This window comes from Petaurus breviceps, unplaced genomic scaffold (genome assembly GCF_028583685.1).
Source record: "Petaurus breviceps papuanus isolate PSGF00001 unplaced genomic scaffold, PetGlider_PUasm1.0 673, whole genome shotgun sequence".
NCBI lineage: Eukaryota > Metazoa > Chordata > Mammalia > Diprotodontia > Petauridae > Petaurus > Petaurus breviceps.
This window is the reverse complement of record NW_027186448.1, coordinates 998,467-1,014,748: the sequence shown is the minus strand read 5'-3', so window position 1 is coordinate 1,014,748 and position 16,282 is coordinate 998,467. Positions and strand designations below refer to the sequence as shown.

The 16,282-nt window shown below is 41.3% G+C and overlaps 1 protein-coding gene across 1 annotated transcript in view; it reads left to right on the top strand.

The window, feature by feature from the left end:
* The window catches only part of ALOXE3 (arachidonate epidermal lipoxygenase 3), a 23,652-nt gene extending 13,383 nt beyond the window's left edge, over nt 1-10,269 (top strand). Inside the window, exons 8-15 of the mRNA XM_069104104.1 lie at nt 2,119-2,262; nt 2,508-2,711; nt 2,815-2,901; nt 3,376-3,545; nt 3,982-4,103; nt 8,159-8,259; nt 8,843-9,013; nt 9,295-10,269. Of these exons, the coding sequence (XP_068960205.1) occupies nt 2,119-2,262; nt 2,508-2,711; nt 2,815-2,901; nt 3,376-3,545; nt 3,982-4,103; nt 8,159-8,259; nt 8,843-9,013; nt 9,295-9,474 (1,179 nt within the window). The 3' untranslated portion in view covers nt 9,475-10,269. The remainder of the gene's footprint in view (nt 1-2,118; nt 2,263-2,507; nt 2,712-2,814; nt 2,902-3,375; nt 3,546-3,981; nt 4,104-8,158; nt 8,260-8,842; nt 9,014-9,294) is intronic.
* Nucleotides 10,270-16,282: the final 6,013 nt, after the last annotated feature.

Below are 16,282 nucleotides of genomic sequence, written 5' to 3'. Positions count from 1 at the left end.
GAGAGAGAGAGAGAGAGAGAGAGAGAGAGAGAGAGATGCAAACACATAGCCAAGGATGTGGACATAGTTTCTAAAAAGACACCTTACAGTTGATGGGACTAAAGCTAGAAATAAGGAGGATCTCCTTTACCCAGCATATAGAACTCCTTATCCCAAGAAATGACACAGACCAGATATTTTAATAGACTCCAGAGGAATCTGGACACATTCATTTGTAGAAGAAAATAAAACTAGAGATGTTTGGAGCTCTCACCCTACTTTATAAAGATAAAATTGTTAGGCACCCCCATGTCCTTACACATCATGCCCCTTGGAGTGCAGTGGGGTGTAGGAGAGTTGTGTCAAACTTAAGCAGAAGGAGGTTACTACACCTTACCTAAGGATCCCTGGCTACATATTTGTTAAATATTTCCCAGTTATATATTTTTTAATTTTAATTTTTTAAAGCAATTGGGGTTAAGTAACCTGCTCAAGGTTACATGGCCAGGTGTTTCTGGGTGGGTGCTAAGTGTCTGAGGCTGGATTCGATCCCAGGTCATCCGGGGCTGGTGCTCTTACTCACTGTGACACCTGGCCGCCCCCCAGTTATATTTTAATGTGGCTCAGGCTACACTTGCAGCCAGCCCCAATGTGCCCAGCCAGCCTCATGTTGGAGGCCTCTGTTGTGGGGGGGGGGAGGGGGAAGAGTACTTGACCTGAAGCTAGAGAAGTTGCAGGTTCAAGTCCTTGCTCTGACACAACTTCTGTAGAACCTTGAACAGATCACCCTCCAACCCTCCAGTTTTCTCACCTTTAAAATGAGGATAATTATGCAACACCTACCTCAAAGAATGTGCTTTGTAAATCCTAAAATATTAATGTGAAAGGTTTTTTGTTTGTTTTGTTTTTGTTTTTAAATAGCTCCTTGGACAAGGCAGATTGATTCAATCTAATGGGCTGTAGCTGTTTGGATAGGAGAGTCAGGAGATGTGGGTTGGACCTAAGCCCATCTTACTAGCTGTTCCTATTGTAAAATAGAATAAATAATAATTATATTATCTAATTCATTGACTGATTCTAAGGAAAAGGCTGCAGTAAACCTTAAAATATATGTGATTTAGAATTATGTGGATAGAATGCTGGACTTGGAGTCAAGAAGATGTGAGTTCAAATCCTGCCTCAGACACTTACTAATTCTGTGACTGTAGGCAAGTCATTTAATCTGTGTGTGCCTCAGTTTCCTTATCTGTAAAATGAAGTTAATAATAACCCCTACCTCCCAGGATTGTGAGAATCAAATGAGATAATACATGCGAAATACTCTATAGACTCTAAAATACTATATAAATACTTGCTATTATTATTATCACTATTATTATTAAGGTGTGGTTAAGGGATAAGTTTAGGGTTTGGGATCAGATAAAAGAGATAGGATAAGATATGAGAAGCTAATGTGATGCAAGGACTGATATTGAGGGTAGGGGGGTAGGAATAGAGGGTTAGAGCTAGATTGAGGGTTAGAATTAGTTAAGGAATAGGGTGGAGTCAGGGTTAGGGTTGGAGTTATTTCTTTTGTATTGAGTTGACTTAACAGTCACCTTGGAAAGTTTGAGATACGATTTTAGGGAGAATATCTCATTGACTCTATGAGATAGCAAGGAAGTTAGTGGACCATGTACCTCATCCTGAGACACTGCTCGGTAGGGAAGCAAATTGGGACCAAGATGCATCCAGGAGCCTTTGGAATAGTTATGTGGTTTGCTCATAGTCAGAATTTGGGGATCCATGAGGTCACATCCTGGCATTGCAGACAGAGTGAAGTCATCAGAATGTAGATCTTGATTGTGGGGGAACTAATCTCTGAGGCCCCAAGCAGGAGAAGGAATTCAGGAGGCTTTCAATGAGATAGGGGTTTCTCTCTCTGAGAAACTAGAGACTGATGGAAACAGGAAGTCTTGCAGATACAAAGTACATAGCTGAGGCTAAGGTAGTAAAGAGTTGGACCAGATTGGGTTGGTGGTTATAGACTGGAGATATTTAGGGGCAGGAGTTCAGAGAAAGTGAGTTGGAGAGGGAAGAAGGTGGGAGACTAGGGAAAGCTCTTGCCCTGATTCTCCATGTGTGTTATGTGTTAACCAGAAGGGATCAATTTTCCTGGCTGATTACTGGATCCTTGGGGACGCTCCTGTGGGCCATCTGAATGGCAGGCCACAATATGTGGCTGCCCCACTCTGCCTGCTTTGGCTCAACCCTCAGGGTGCTCTTTTGCCCTTGGCAATCCAGGTGAACCTTCCTTGGGTTTGATCCATGGGGAGGGTCTAGGCCCCAGAAGTGCTGAAGGAAGGAGAGGGGAAAGTGGGAACATGAAAGAAGTGGCAGAGGGAGTGATATCGAACGGTGAAGGAAAAGCTTTAGAGATTAAAGGAAATGAAAGGTATGGGAGAGGACTGGAGACAGAAGTGAGAGAGGTATCCTCATGTCTGTTTCTGATTCATCTCAATATCCTCCCTTAAAATCCTTCCTTACAGCTCAGCCAGACTCCTGGTCCAGATAGCCCCATATTCCTGCCCAGTGACTCAGAATGGGACTGGCTCTTGGCTAAGACCTGGGTGCGAAACTCAGAATTCCTTATCCATGAGAACAATACTCATTTCCTCGGTACACATCTCCTCTGTGAGGCTTTTGCCATGGCCACCCTGCGCCAGCTTCCGCTCTGCCACCCAATCTACAAGGTGGGCCTGGGGGAGGCAAGCTTGACTCAAGCCACGGGTGGGGGCATAGATGGGTGAATTTGAATCCTACCCATCTCACTTACAAATCTATGCTCCTGCCTAGCTCCTGCTCCCTCATACAAGATACACACTCCAAGTGAACACCATTGCCAGGGCCACTCTGCTGAACCCTGAGGGTCTGGTGGACAAGGTATGGGGTTTAGGTTTCCTGAGGGCTAGGATCTTCCTTGTATATAGTCCTGTTGAACTCACCAATCAACTGTCTGTTGGTTAATTTCCAGGAACTCTGTCACAGAATCATAAACTCACCTTGTTAAACAATAAAATGTGAAATGATATATGCATTCACAAATGCCCAGAATACCCCTCTACTAAATCGTAGCTCCTTTCCAGGCAGTAATCCCTCAGAGAATCTCATTTCTTTCCCAACGATCAGTACAACGTCAGACATTTACCTGTTGTGTGTACTGGCTATAAACTCAATGCTAACTATTTCCTTACATGTTCCCTTATCTCTAACCCTAACCCTAACATTTTCTCAATTGATACTCCTAATCTTAATCTTTTACTTATTTTTTCCTAACCCTATCCCTAAGTCCAGGGAGCCTGGGGATGATGCTTTTCCTCAGAGGCAGAAAGATGATAACTTATGATTACTTCTTAGGTCACATCCATTGGGAGGCGAGGCCTCCTATACCTCATGAGTACGGGCCTAGAACATCTCACCTACACCATGTTCTGCCTCCCAGACAATCTGAAGGCCCGGGGAGTCCAGTACATCCCCAACTACTACTACCGAGATGATGGCATGAAGATATGGGAAGCCATTGAAAAGTAAGGGAACTGCTACATCACAAGGGGTCATTGGGATGGAGTATCTTTAACTCTTTCTCTCCTTGAAGGTAGGAGAATGGACAAGAAGGGATTTCAAAGGGAAGGATTTTAGGACTAAAGATGGTAGTATGTAGGGGAATCCAACTGTGCCTTCTAGGAAGGGAGGCATAGTATGAGAATACTATAGATACAGTGGATAGAATGCTGGACCTAGAGTCAGAAAGACCTGAGTTCAAATCTTGCCTCAGATACTTATTAGCCACGTCACCATTGGTAAGTCATTTAACCTGTGCCTGCCTTTGTTTCCTTATTTGTAAAATGGACATAGTATAACACCTATCTATCAGGGTTGTTGTGAAGATAAATTTTTTCAAGTGATATGCAAACCTTAGAGTACTATACACATGCTAGCTCTTATTGTTATTTTCTCCCTTAGCTTCGTCAATGAAATTGTGAATTGCTACTACCCTAGCGACATCTTTGTGCAACGGGATTCAGAGCTCCAGGCCTGGGTGGGCGAAATTTTTACCCAGGCATTCCTGGGCAGGAAAAGTTCAGGTATCCCTAATGGTAGTTCCCATTCATACCACACCTAAAGAGGCTTTATGTGAAGGCTAAACATATTCCCAAATTTGGCCACACATCTGTCCCTAACCCTATTTTCACTTTAAACTTGACCCTATTCCTGTTTCTATCTTTAACCCTGACCCTATTACTTTCCTTACCTCTGACCCCTTTCCTGTCCTTATACTTATCATACGTTATGCCTATATGCCTTATCCTTGTCCCCAATCTATGACCCATTCTTGTCCCTAAGGCTGATATCATGGTCCCTTTATTTCAGTTCATTTCAACAGGTATTGGATGTAGGGAAAACAGAAGTGTAAGACGGGGTCCTGCCTTTAGGGAACTTTCAGCCTTATTGTAGAGACAAGGAATCCCCACATGGCACAAGAGAAAAAGTGCAAGACAGAGTTAACTTTGCTTCTGTCAGTCCTTTTATCCATCTTTCTTTGATTTCCTGGCATACATCCCAAAGTATTTGTTTCAGATTTTCCATTTCCTCCTCCAGCCTGAATCTCACTGTCCTTTCCCAGTTTCTGCAAGTCTTGTCTCCTACATTATTAAAGTTGAGATTTGCCAGTGTGAACCCACTCTGGTACATTTCTGTCTAGTCTCCTCTCTTCTCTTAAGAGGACAATGCAGCCACATTTGCCAAGGCTAAGCTCTCTACCAGTGCCCTAAGTCTTATCTCTTCTTTTCTCCAGGAGAGGGCGCAATCCATTGAACATCCCCTTTTCCTCATCTGCATCTTTTCCTCGCCACTGATTCTTCTCCCACCTTCAAATGCTCCAAGGTCTTCCTATCCTAAAACAAAACAAAACAAGACCCCTCCTTCGTCACATAGCTAACTGAGATGTATTTGCTGAGATGGCAATTTCCTGAATCTGCCCAGTATTCTTTCTGGGATATTTCACCCTCTTAAATAAGAAGTCTATACGTGCTGCCTCTTATTTCCTCATTATTTACTGGGAATATGGCATAATGGAAAGAGTCCCAGATTTGGAATTAGACAACATGGGTTCAAATTTTAGCTTTTTACTTGTAGGACTATGGGTAAATTACTTTACCTCTCGGGGCCTTAGCTCCTTCATCTATAAAATGAAGGGTTTGGAATGGACAATCTCTAATATCCTTTTCTACTCTAAAATCTTTGATCGACTTCTTCATCCCTTAATCCCAAAATGGTTTCAACCCACAACATTTAACATAATCTTTTTCTGAAGTCACCAGTGACCTCCCAATCCAAAATCCAATGGCTATCTCTCAGTTGCTGTTTAGCTTAATACAACCACCCTCTTCTTTAAAAAGTTCCTTTCAAGCGCCTTCTTTGTTCTGTCCCTTACTTGTCTCCTACCTTGACTTTTCAAATATTTTCCTTGTTCTCCATTCTATTGTCTCCTTCATTGCTTCTTTTTCCTTCTCTTTCCTCAAATCTGTGGTTGTTGACTGAGGCTTTTGCCTATGATTCTCTCCTCTACCATCCTCTATAGAACTGATCCACTCAACTATCATTCAACTTCCATGAAATTAGTTCTGTGTCTGGGATGCAGAAGGCGTAGAAAAGAGAGCACCTGAAGACCAACCCTGCTACTTGGAAGGTAGCAGTTATATGATATTTGCCAAACTTCATATTCCATTATCTTCAGCTCAATGTGTTTGGAAGAAAGTTTATTTCCCTGCCAAACTAGCTCTTTTCAAATTTCCTTGTCACCACAAGTGGCACCACTATTCTTTTACTAGGCCAGGTTTGAAATCTCAAGTCATCTATGATTCATCCTTCTCCCTCTTCCTTAAGCATCATTTCCAACTAGTTACCAAACCCTACTAATTCTGCCTTTGAATTGTCCCTCGTTCCCTTACCTTTTTAGTGTCACTGTCACCAAGCTAGTCCAGGCCCTCATTACATCATCTTGGAATTAAGGTTGTTGCAAGAGGCTTCATACCATAGCCAGATTACTCTTTTTAACAAATAGATGCTTTTTATTTTGACATAGCAATTATTTCCTGATTAGCAACCTCTTCCCTCGAGTCCTTATAAAATCTTCCCCTAAAAAAAAAGTTAAGTATAGCCATGTGGTATATTTATAGTGACATCACATATAACTCAGTTTTCATAGTTTTCAATTTCTTAACAGAAAGGAAAGAAGTGTGTTTTAACCTCAGTCATTTGCATTGACAACTTTATTTGATGTGAATTAGTTTGTCTTTTTAGGGTTGTCTTTATTTACATCATTGGAGTTGTGTATACTATCCTTTTTCCCCCTACTTTCTTTGCTGTATATTATTAGTCCATATAAGCCTTCTCAGGTTTTTCTGAATTCTTCATAATTGCCATGCCTCATGGCACAATAATATTCCATCACATTCATATACCACAGTTTGTTTAGCCCTTATCAATGGTTATATAATTGGTTTTAAGCTTTTTTGCTGCTGTGAATATTTTGTTATATGTGGGACTTTTCTTTTTCTCATTAGCTTCCTTTGGGGATAAATCCAGTAATGGGATTGCTGGATCTCTAAGTATAAACAGTTACTGGCCTTTCTCATGTAATTCCAGATTGTTTTCCAGAACAGTAGGACCCATTTACAGCTCCATTAACAGTGTATATCTGTCAAGAACAGCCAGTCTTTCCATAACCTTCTAATATGTTTCCATCTTTTATCAATTGGATGGGTAGGAAGTGATGTCTTAGTGTTGTTTTTAATTACAGATTATTCCTCCTAAAATATTTCCTCTGTCTTATCATTTTCTAGGAAGCATGTTGTAGTAGAGTTAGAAAACTTGGATTCAAGACCTGGCTATGCCAATTATAGGATTGCTGGGTGGTGTAGTGGATAGACTGTCAAATCTGGAGTCTGGAAGACTCTTCTTCATGAGTTCAAATCTAGCTTTGGAAACTTACTGCTATTTGAGTAACCCTGAGTAATTTCCTCTTCTGTAAAATGAGTTGAAGAAGGAAAACTCTAAATGTTATGAAAAGTTGGACACAACTGAAAAATAGTATTTTTAACATAGTATTTACATATAGCATATAGTATAGCAACATAGTATTTACTACTTGTGTGACCTTGGACAAGTCACTCAACTGCCTCACAACTCATTTTCTTCTCTGTAAAATAAAAAGGCTGGACAGTAGAGCATTTCTAAGGTCCCTTCCCCTTCAAATTTTATTTTTCTAGCATCTCCTGATGCTGATGGAATCAACTTATGAGGCTGGCATTCAAGGTCCCCTATGTTCTGGGCCTATTTTTCCTCCCCACCTTTATCCTGTATCTTTCAACCTCTTCATTCTAGTTAGGCCTGTCTCCTCATTTTCCCCCCACTTCCACCCCAGACACACTGTATTTGTTCCCCCTTCTTTATTATTTTTTTTTGGCTCACGCTCTTCTCCAGTCTTTTCCCCTCCCCTGAAACTGAAATACCCTTCCTTTTCTCCTCTGGTCATCCAAATACTCTACACTCTTAGTTTTTTTTTTTTTGGCTTTTTGGAGGACAATTGGGGTTAAATGACTTGCCCAAGGTCACATGGCTAATTTTTGTGTTAAGTGTCTGAGGCCGGATTTGAACTCAGGTCCTCCTGACTCCAGGGCCAATGCTCTATTCACTGCACCACCTAGCCGTCCCTCTTAGGGCTTTTCTGTGAGACCTCTCTTGACCACTCCAATCCATGATACTCTCTGTGTCCTTTGAGGCTGCATGACATTAGAGGCCTCACTTAATCATCTATTATTATATTCATATATTCAGCTATTGGACCCTGAATATGGAGTCTGATGACCTGAGTTCTAATTCTGTCTCTGCTTTTTCCTACTTGTGGACAGATCTTGTGCAAGTCATTTATCCCTCTTGGGCTTGTCAAACAAGAGTTAAAGCAGGTGATTTTTAAGAGAGATGAGGTACCCTAGTGGCTAGACCTGGAGGCAGGAAAACCTGGGATCAAATCCTGCTTTTGACACACATAATCAGTGTGACCATGACTAAGTCACAAAACCCTCCCCCCAATGTCCTGCTCCTTCATCACTTGTTCCCTTCCCAATCCTAACCTCAGGTTTCCCAAGTTGCCTGAGCACCACTGAAGAACTGGTGAAATTCCTCACTGCCATCATCTTTAACTGCTCTGCTCAGCACGCTGCTGTCAACAGTGGACAGGTGAGAGGCCTGGAGAAGGGCCAGGCCAGACATGGGTTTATGGTCAGAGTTCAGAGAGCTGAGACTCTGGGGGTGTCAGGCCTGGGGTGGAGTTGGAGGCTGGGTGGTGATCAGGGTGGGGTTAGGTTTAGGGCTGGGGTCAGAGTTGGGTGGTGACTGAGGCTGAGGCTGAGTTGAGAGATTTATTGCTAGGCATCAGGGGAGGGACAGGAGTCTGGGTGGGGCTTCTGGTTCCTCCGCATGACAGACCATTCTTGGGACCTTTCCCAATAACATCTCCTGTCAGGATGACTCCTCATTACCTAAATGACTCACTTCACTCAGCTGTAGATGCTGGGTAGGAAGAGTGGGGAGGTATGAGCGGGGCCCCTGACCCACTACTCCCACTTACCCTATCCTTTCCCCTCCCTAACCCTTGTCTTGACCTACTCTCCCAAAGTGATTAGGGAAGAATTTCATCTTTCTTCTCCTTCTCCTTCTCCTCCTCCTCCTCTTCCTCCTTCTTCTTTGTCTTCTTTTTTTCATCAAGTGGGAAGGGGTCTGGTTTCTTCATCCTGCTTAGGGCATATCCATCTCTCTACAGCATGACTTTGGAGCCTGGATGCCCAATGCTCCATCATCTATGAGGAACCCTCCCCCCCAAACCAAGGGTACAACCACCCTTAAGACTTACTTGGACACCATCCCTGAGGTGAACATCACTTGTAATAATCTCCTTCTCTTCTGGCTGGTCAGCCAAGAGCCCAAGGACCAGGTACATGTTTTGGTTGTGACCATGTGGGTCTGTGTTATATATGTTTGGTGAGGCACAGGATCCCAAGTTTGTTCCTATCAATAACTCCTTCATTGCCTCTTCCTTCTCTTCTTCTTCTGTCCCTAATCCTTCCTTACCTATCCTTGTCCTTGCTCCTCCTTCCTGATTCCTTCCTTAACATTTTCCAGTTTTCTTCCCCCTGTTCCCATATCTCCCTATCCTTGTCTCTGTCCCTGATCCTTCTTGTCCATTTTCCTGATTCTTTGTTCTTTTTCTCCCAGAGGCCCTTGGGCACATATCCGGATGAACATTTCACAGAAGAGGCCCCCAGGCAAAGCATTGCTGCCTTCCAAAATCGCCTGGCTCAGATCTCCCAGGATATCCAGAATCGGAACAAGAACCTGGCCCTACCTTATGCTTACCTAGATCCTCCCCTCATTGAGAATAGTGTTTCCATATAGTACAGCCCATCTTTCTATGCCTCTAGTAGCAAACAGGATCTCTGAATGATGGTCTTCATCCTTCTCTAACCCTTAAAAGAGAAAGACACTAACCTGGATGTAGCAAGAGCCATTTCCCAGCTCCAGGTCTGAAGATCTCTAAAGGTCATTTGATCTATTCCCTTGCCTCTCTGCCATTCAATACTAGGCCTCTTTCCATCACTCACTCACACACACACACACACACACACACACACACACACACACACACACACACACACCACACACGTACTCTCTATCCTGGTCAGAAAGCCTCATCATCACTCCTATAAGTGGTAAATAGGAACAATGGATTTCCTAACCTGGAGTCTCCCCTCTCCCAGCCCTGAAATGTTCCCTCTCCCAATTTACTTCTCCAAGCCTCTTCCCCCACTATATCTCCTTTCCCTGCAATACTCTTCCTATATAACCCTCTACCCAAAGCTGGCCTCCTGAGGTGAGGCTCAGATCAGTACTTGACAATGCCTAGCATCACTATCACTAAAAGGTAGAAAAGGGATTGTCTTTCTATGCAATTTTATTTGTCAGGTGGTCCACTTTGACCCTTGGAACTTTAGAGGAGATCAGGGACTAGATAGCCCATATCACCACAGTCCCTTGTCTTGACTGGTTCCCAGGATTCTTTGGAAGGTCACAGTTATTTGGACTTGGAGGACTCATCAGCCAGAGTCTCTCTTCACTGTCCACATTCTCTCAGATTTCCTATCCGTCAGTCTCTGAGCCAAAGTGATTTAATAAACTCTAATGTGAACAGCTCCCATTTGGTCTTTGAGTTTTGGCAATATCACTTTGACAGAAAGGGTGGGTCAAACTTTCTTAGTTTTCTCTTTAGAGTGCTAAATCTACTTTAATACAATGTGAAAATCTCAGGGTACAAGCTATGTTCTTGGTAGGAAAAATATAGGAATGCTACTCAGTCTCAGAATCCAGCACAGCTAAACTCAAGAATTTGACTTCAAATTTTTTTCAGAATGTGTTTTAGACTCCAAAGATTAACTCCTTTAACCACTTAGACTTTAAGGGAATTAAGATACTTCTTATTTGAGTTCAAGTTTCAACTGCTAAATTCAAGTCTTAACTTCCTTATTTAAAAAAAATGTGATTTAAAAAGTCCATTTATTGGGGAGGCTAGGTGGTACAGTGAAGAGAGCACCAGCCCTGGAGTCAGGAGGACCTGAATTCAAAACCAGACTCAGACACTTAATACTTACTAGTCATGTGACTTTGGGCAAGTCACTTAATCCCAATTGCCCTGCCCTCCCCCCTCCAAAAAGCAAAAAAAAAAAAAAATCCATTTATTTATGTATTTTGTTTTAATATTTATTTCCAGTTATGCTCCTCCCTTCTCCCCTGCTCAGCTTGTCTTCCCTTATAACAGAGATTTTTTTAAGTTCAGCAAAACTGGCCATTGCATCAGCCAAGTTTAACAGCACTTACAATATTCCCCCATCTTTTCAATGAAAGGAGGGAGATGTATTTTCTAATTAATGTTCTGTGTTCAAACTTGGTTATTATAATTATACAGTGTTTAGTTCCATTTTATTTTAATAGTCGTCTGACATCTCATCACCTCTCCATAGACCTCCGTGCTAGTCCCTTTTTGGCCTCAGTCATCCATTTTTCACTCCCTACCCTTCCTCCCTGGATCAAGTTCCATTCAGCTCTCTTCCTTGATGTTTAATACCTTTTCATTTCTTTGTTTTAGGTCCACATTTCCTGCCCTGGAGTCCTCTCTGTGGTCTTTTTGCTCTGTTTCTGTTTCACCCCAAAATTTTTATTTGTAATTACAAAACAACTATAATTACATGGATTATTCTTTTCCCAGGCAAATGAGGGACTATTTTAGACTACACAGAATGTTTAAGGAGGGTTTAAAAAATATATATATATGTGTGTGTGTGTGTATACATACATACATACATACATACATACGCATATACACACACCATCCCACCATCTCTCTCTCACCCCTGTTTGAGAGGCTTCTTAGAGCACTAATCTGAGAGTAAGGAGACCTTGGTTCTGCTCCTAATTCTGTCATTAATTTACAGGGTAACCTTAGGAAAAATTGTTTAATCTCCCTAATACTCATTTTCCTTCTTTGTGAACAAGGAAGTTAGACTAGAACAACAGTTCTCAAATTTAGGAATTAGTGACAACTTTCCCTTGCCAATAACGGGTTTATGTGAGTTATATCTAGCTATATCTACCATGTTATTATAAATGAAAATGTCTTAGTGTTATTATAAAAATTGTTTTGAGCCTCTGAAAGGGTCTTAGAGCTGGGAGTCTCCAGACTGCACTTTGAGAACCATTGGACCGGATGATTCCTTACAACAGTTGTATCAAACTCAAATAGAAATGGGGGCCACTAAACAGTACAAAAAGGTCCTTGTGGGCTACATGTTGACTTAATTTTTTTAATATAATTTATTTTAACATTCATTTTTTTAAAAAATTGAGTTGTAAATTCTCCCTCCAGCTCCTCCCCACCCATTGAGAAGATAAGCAATATGATATCAGTTATACATGTGAAGTCATGAAAAATATGTTTCCATATTAGCTATGTTGCAAAAAAAAGGCAAGAAAAATAAAGTGAAAAAAGTAGACTTCAGTCTGCACTCAAAATTCATCATTTCTCTCTCTGGATGTTAATAGCATTTTTCATCATGAGCTGATGAATGGATATTGACTTAGTTTTAAAATGTAATATTATCTAGAGTTTATTGTATTTTTATTTACTTTCTTAAATATTTCCTAATTATGTTTTAATTGGGTTCAACCACACAGGAGTGTTGTGAGCGGCAGACTGTAGCCCATCAGTTGCATCTTTGACACTTTGCCTTACAACTCTGAGCTTCTATGACCTTTTGTAGAGTGTCCTAAATTCAGAAATATTTGTAGGGATAAAGTGGGAGGACTAGAAGAGGAACAGAACTCTCTAAAAGCACAAACTCATTAGTAATTCCACAAGCATTGATGAAATATGCATATGGATATTGGTGGAAGGGAATATCTTTGCAAGTCCCCCATGCATTTTATCCAGGGTTCTCCAAGTCTCCAGGGAGCTTTTGGCTCCAAAATCAAAGAAGGACTACTTTTTGCTTTGAAGTCATTCAGTAGACAGAGCAAGAGAAAGAGGACTGTGAGCCGCTCTAGACCCTCATGCTTCTGATAGGCCATTAGAAAACTGGGCAACTAAATTCTGAGAACTACCTTTGTAATAGACAATTGGGAAAGCAGGTGGCATGACCTTGTGGTGTGGCAGAGTGCATATGAGATATGGGGAGAGAGATGAGAGGAGATATGATTATTTACCAAAAGGCATAGTAGCAAACAGGTGCTTCAGAGTCTACCAGAATCTAGTCACAGTACCTGTCTTCCCTGGAGTACTGCCAGGAGGAAATCCTGAATGCCCAACTTTACCCCTTCACTTCTGGTTTCCCCTTCAACCAGTTGGAGGAGGGTAGAGGATTGAGAACGTTTATTATAGAATTTCTGACATATCCATACCCCATGCTTCTTTGAACCTGGCTAGAAACTTAATAAGGAAATGCACCATTAACAGGGAGAGATAGAAAGACCCAAACAACCTTCCATCTGACTATATTTTTAACCCTAATTAGAGAAAAATAGACTGCCAGAGCTAGAAGAGAATTTATAGGTTATCTAGTTCAACCTCTTTATTTTACTAATGAGGAAGCTGAGATCCATAAAAGGGAAGTGACTTGCCCAAGGTCACATATTGAGACAAAAGCAGAATTTAAATTCACCCATGTGTGAGTTCCAACTCTTTGTCTAGTTACCTTCCTGTCTACCAATACTCCAACATTAATCATAATCTTATTTCTAACCTGGGTCTCTAACACAGGCCCAAAATGTATCTCTTGCCCTAACTTTAGGGTTACTATCCCTAAAGTTATGCTAATACCTAATCCTAACACCATCCTATAAGGCAGAGAAGCGTAACCTGGGGGGTCTGTGAGCTTGTTATATAGATATACATACACATTACATAACACACTCACTAATGCACCACAATTTGTTTTTTACCACATATACACCAATCACAATAAAATAAAGTTAGCAGTATTTATATAGATACGCAACTTTATTTCACTATAATTGATTTTATTTTATGCATTTAAAAACTTTATTCTGGGAAAGGGACCATACTGCCAAAGAGGTCCACATAAAAAGGTTATACTTATACTATAGCCTTACTATAAGGGAACATAAGGCCCCAAATGTCCCCAGAGTCCTCAAGTCCTTCAACACGATCCATCCTGGGGGCCATCACCTGCCTCCAATTCCTTGAGTTTCCTGACCTAATTAACCATGGCTTGACTCCTTAAGGCACTTTAACTGTTACTGGTTATCTCTTTCATTAGAAAAGCTTCTCTTTTCCCTGCCAGGCCTGAGCCATTGTTGAAGGCTTAGCGGAGAGTCTATAGAATCTCTGGAAGGAGGGCTTGGCCAAATGGATAGAAAATTGATCTTGAAGTCAGGAAAACTGGGTTCAAAGCCTGCCTCTGGCACGTATTGGCTGTGTGGCCCTGGGTAAATCACTTACCTTCTTAAGTTGCAAAGCAGATGGAGAGCTGTATTGGTATAACTCCAACTTGGGAGTTTCCTAGATTAATTTAACCCTAGGTCCAGTCTTCAGCCCCTTCTAATTATTAGAGAAAGAGCAAAGCTGATGATATATGTGACATGGTACAAAAAGCAGAGAGTTGAACCAATATACCTGACTGGTCCTAAGCTTTCTCAATTACCCAGGAATAGTCCTGGCCTCTCCAAGTCTGGGGTGGTGAAGAGCAAAGATGCACATGTCTCTCCACAGCTGGATTTGGAGTCCAAAGATCTGGTTTCAGATTCTGGGTTTTCACCCCCATAACTTTAGGTAGTTTATTTGGCTACTCTGGGCCTCAGCTTCTCTACCTGTAAAATGGGGGGATTGATCAGATGGTTTTTAAGATCCCTGTTAAACATCTATGTTATTATCTCTTTGCTGATCTCTTGTTCCTTCCTCTTCCCACATTGCTCTGATCCAAAGTGATGGACTTTTATCTTCCCACTTTCCAATTTGCCTAACCTAACTCATGAGAGGGTACCTTTACCTGGCCCGCCCTGGCACATGGACCAAGGCCTAGCTATGTGTTGAAGTCACACATTAACACCCATACATCATGCAGGTTATTGTGGGAGATTTCTCTCACTTTAGAGGGTATAACAGACACATGGAGAGTCTATTTTCAGGACACAGAACCATGAAAACAATGTATGTGATGATTATAGCAATAAATGTGAAGGCAAGTAACTGAAAGACTTCAGAACTCTGCCTAATCATAGGTTCAGAAGACTGAGGATGAAGCACCTCTTGGCAGAATGGGATGGACTAAGAGGTCAGAACCCAAAATGCATTCTTGGGTATAACACCAATTCACAGCACCAACAGTCACCATAAATATACCTGAATAATGCTTGATTGCAAAATATAACAGACTATCCATATAGAAAACAGAAACAAAACTTTTATTCAGACAACAGAAAACCAAATCCCAACATCATAGCAACATAGAAGTTAATGTACCACACACAATGTAGCAGAGAGCCACACCATCATTTAGCCTTCCCACAAACCAACACAAGCCTAGCTGGAAAACACCAACTTTTACTCACAAACCTATCTGTCTCCTTGCCTGAGCATCCTCTCTCTCTTCCACCCTCTAGCTGCTCCAACTCCCAGCTTTCTGTGGACTCTGCTTCCCCCTTCAGCACACTCCTCCCACCATAGACTCCATGTGATTACATTCAGCCTATTAGGGGGCAGAGTTTATTTTCAAAGCAGGGAATGTCTTCAAATTCCCTTAGGCTTATTAAGAGGCAGGGAAGATCTCCAAATTCCCATTATCATTACATCAGGTACGGTTGCTATATGGATGTTTTGCTTGTTATTAGGGAGGGTTTCTATTAGGGAAGAGGGGAAGAGGGAGGCATTGGTTAGTAGTGATAGATATGAAAAGAAAAGTGTGAATGAAGCATTTTAAAGGGTGCAGAGAGGGGAGTGCTAAAGGGGACACAGATCAATTTGTTACTATTTTGTTAAATAATTATATATAATGCATATGTATATTTAAAAAAAGAATTAAGAAAACAAGCTCTTCTTATTAGACATCTGTTATGTGTCAGGCACTGTAACTATGAATTTTACAAATTATCTCATCTGATCCATATAACAATCATGGAGAAATAGATGCTATTTTTATCCCCATTTTACAACTGAGAAAATTGAGGCAAACAGAAATTAAGGACTTGAGGGTGGCTAGGTGGTGCAGTGAATAGAGCACTGGCTCTATTCAGGAGGACCTGAGTTCAAATATGGCCTTCAGACACTTAACACTTAGTAGCCATGTGACCTTGGGCAAATAACTTAACTCTAATTGCCCTACCTTTCCCCCTCCAAAAAGAAAAAGAAAGAAAGAAAGAAAGAAATTAAGGACTTGCCCAGGGTCACACAGCTAGTAAGTGTCCCAGAGCAGATTTAAGCTCAGGTCTTCTTAACTCTATACCCAGTGTTTCATCCACTACACTACCCTTTATACTTATACTCTGTACCTAACAGAAGTTTCTTGTTTCTTCCTCTTCCCTGTTTTTCTTGATGTTTTAAATAGTTTGGGACTGTGGAATGGGATTGTGGCATGCTCAGTCAAAAAAGGAAATTTTACAAAAAAAGAAGCCTACATTTTCTTGTTGAAAGTGTTTCATC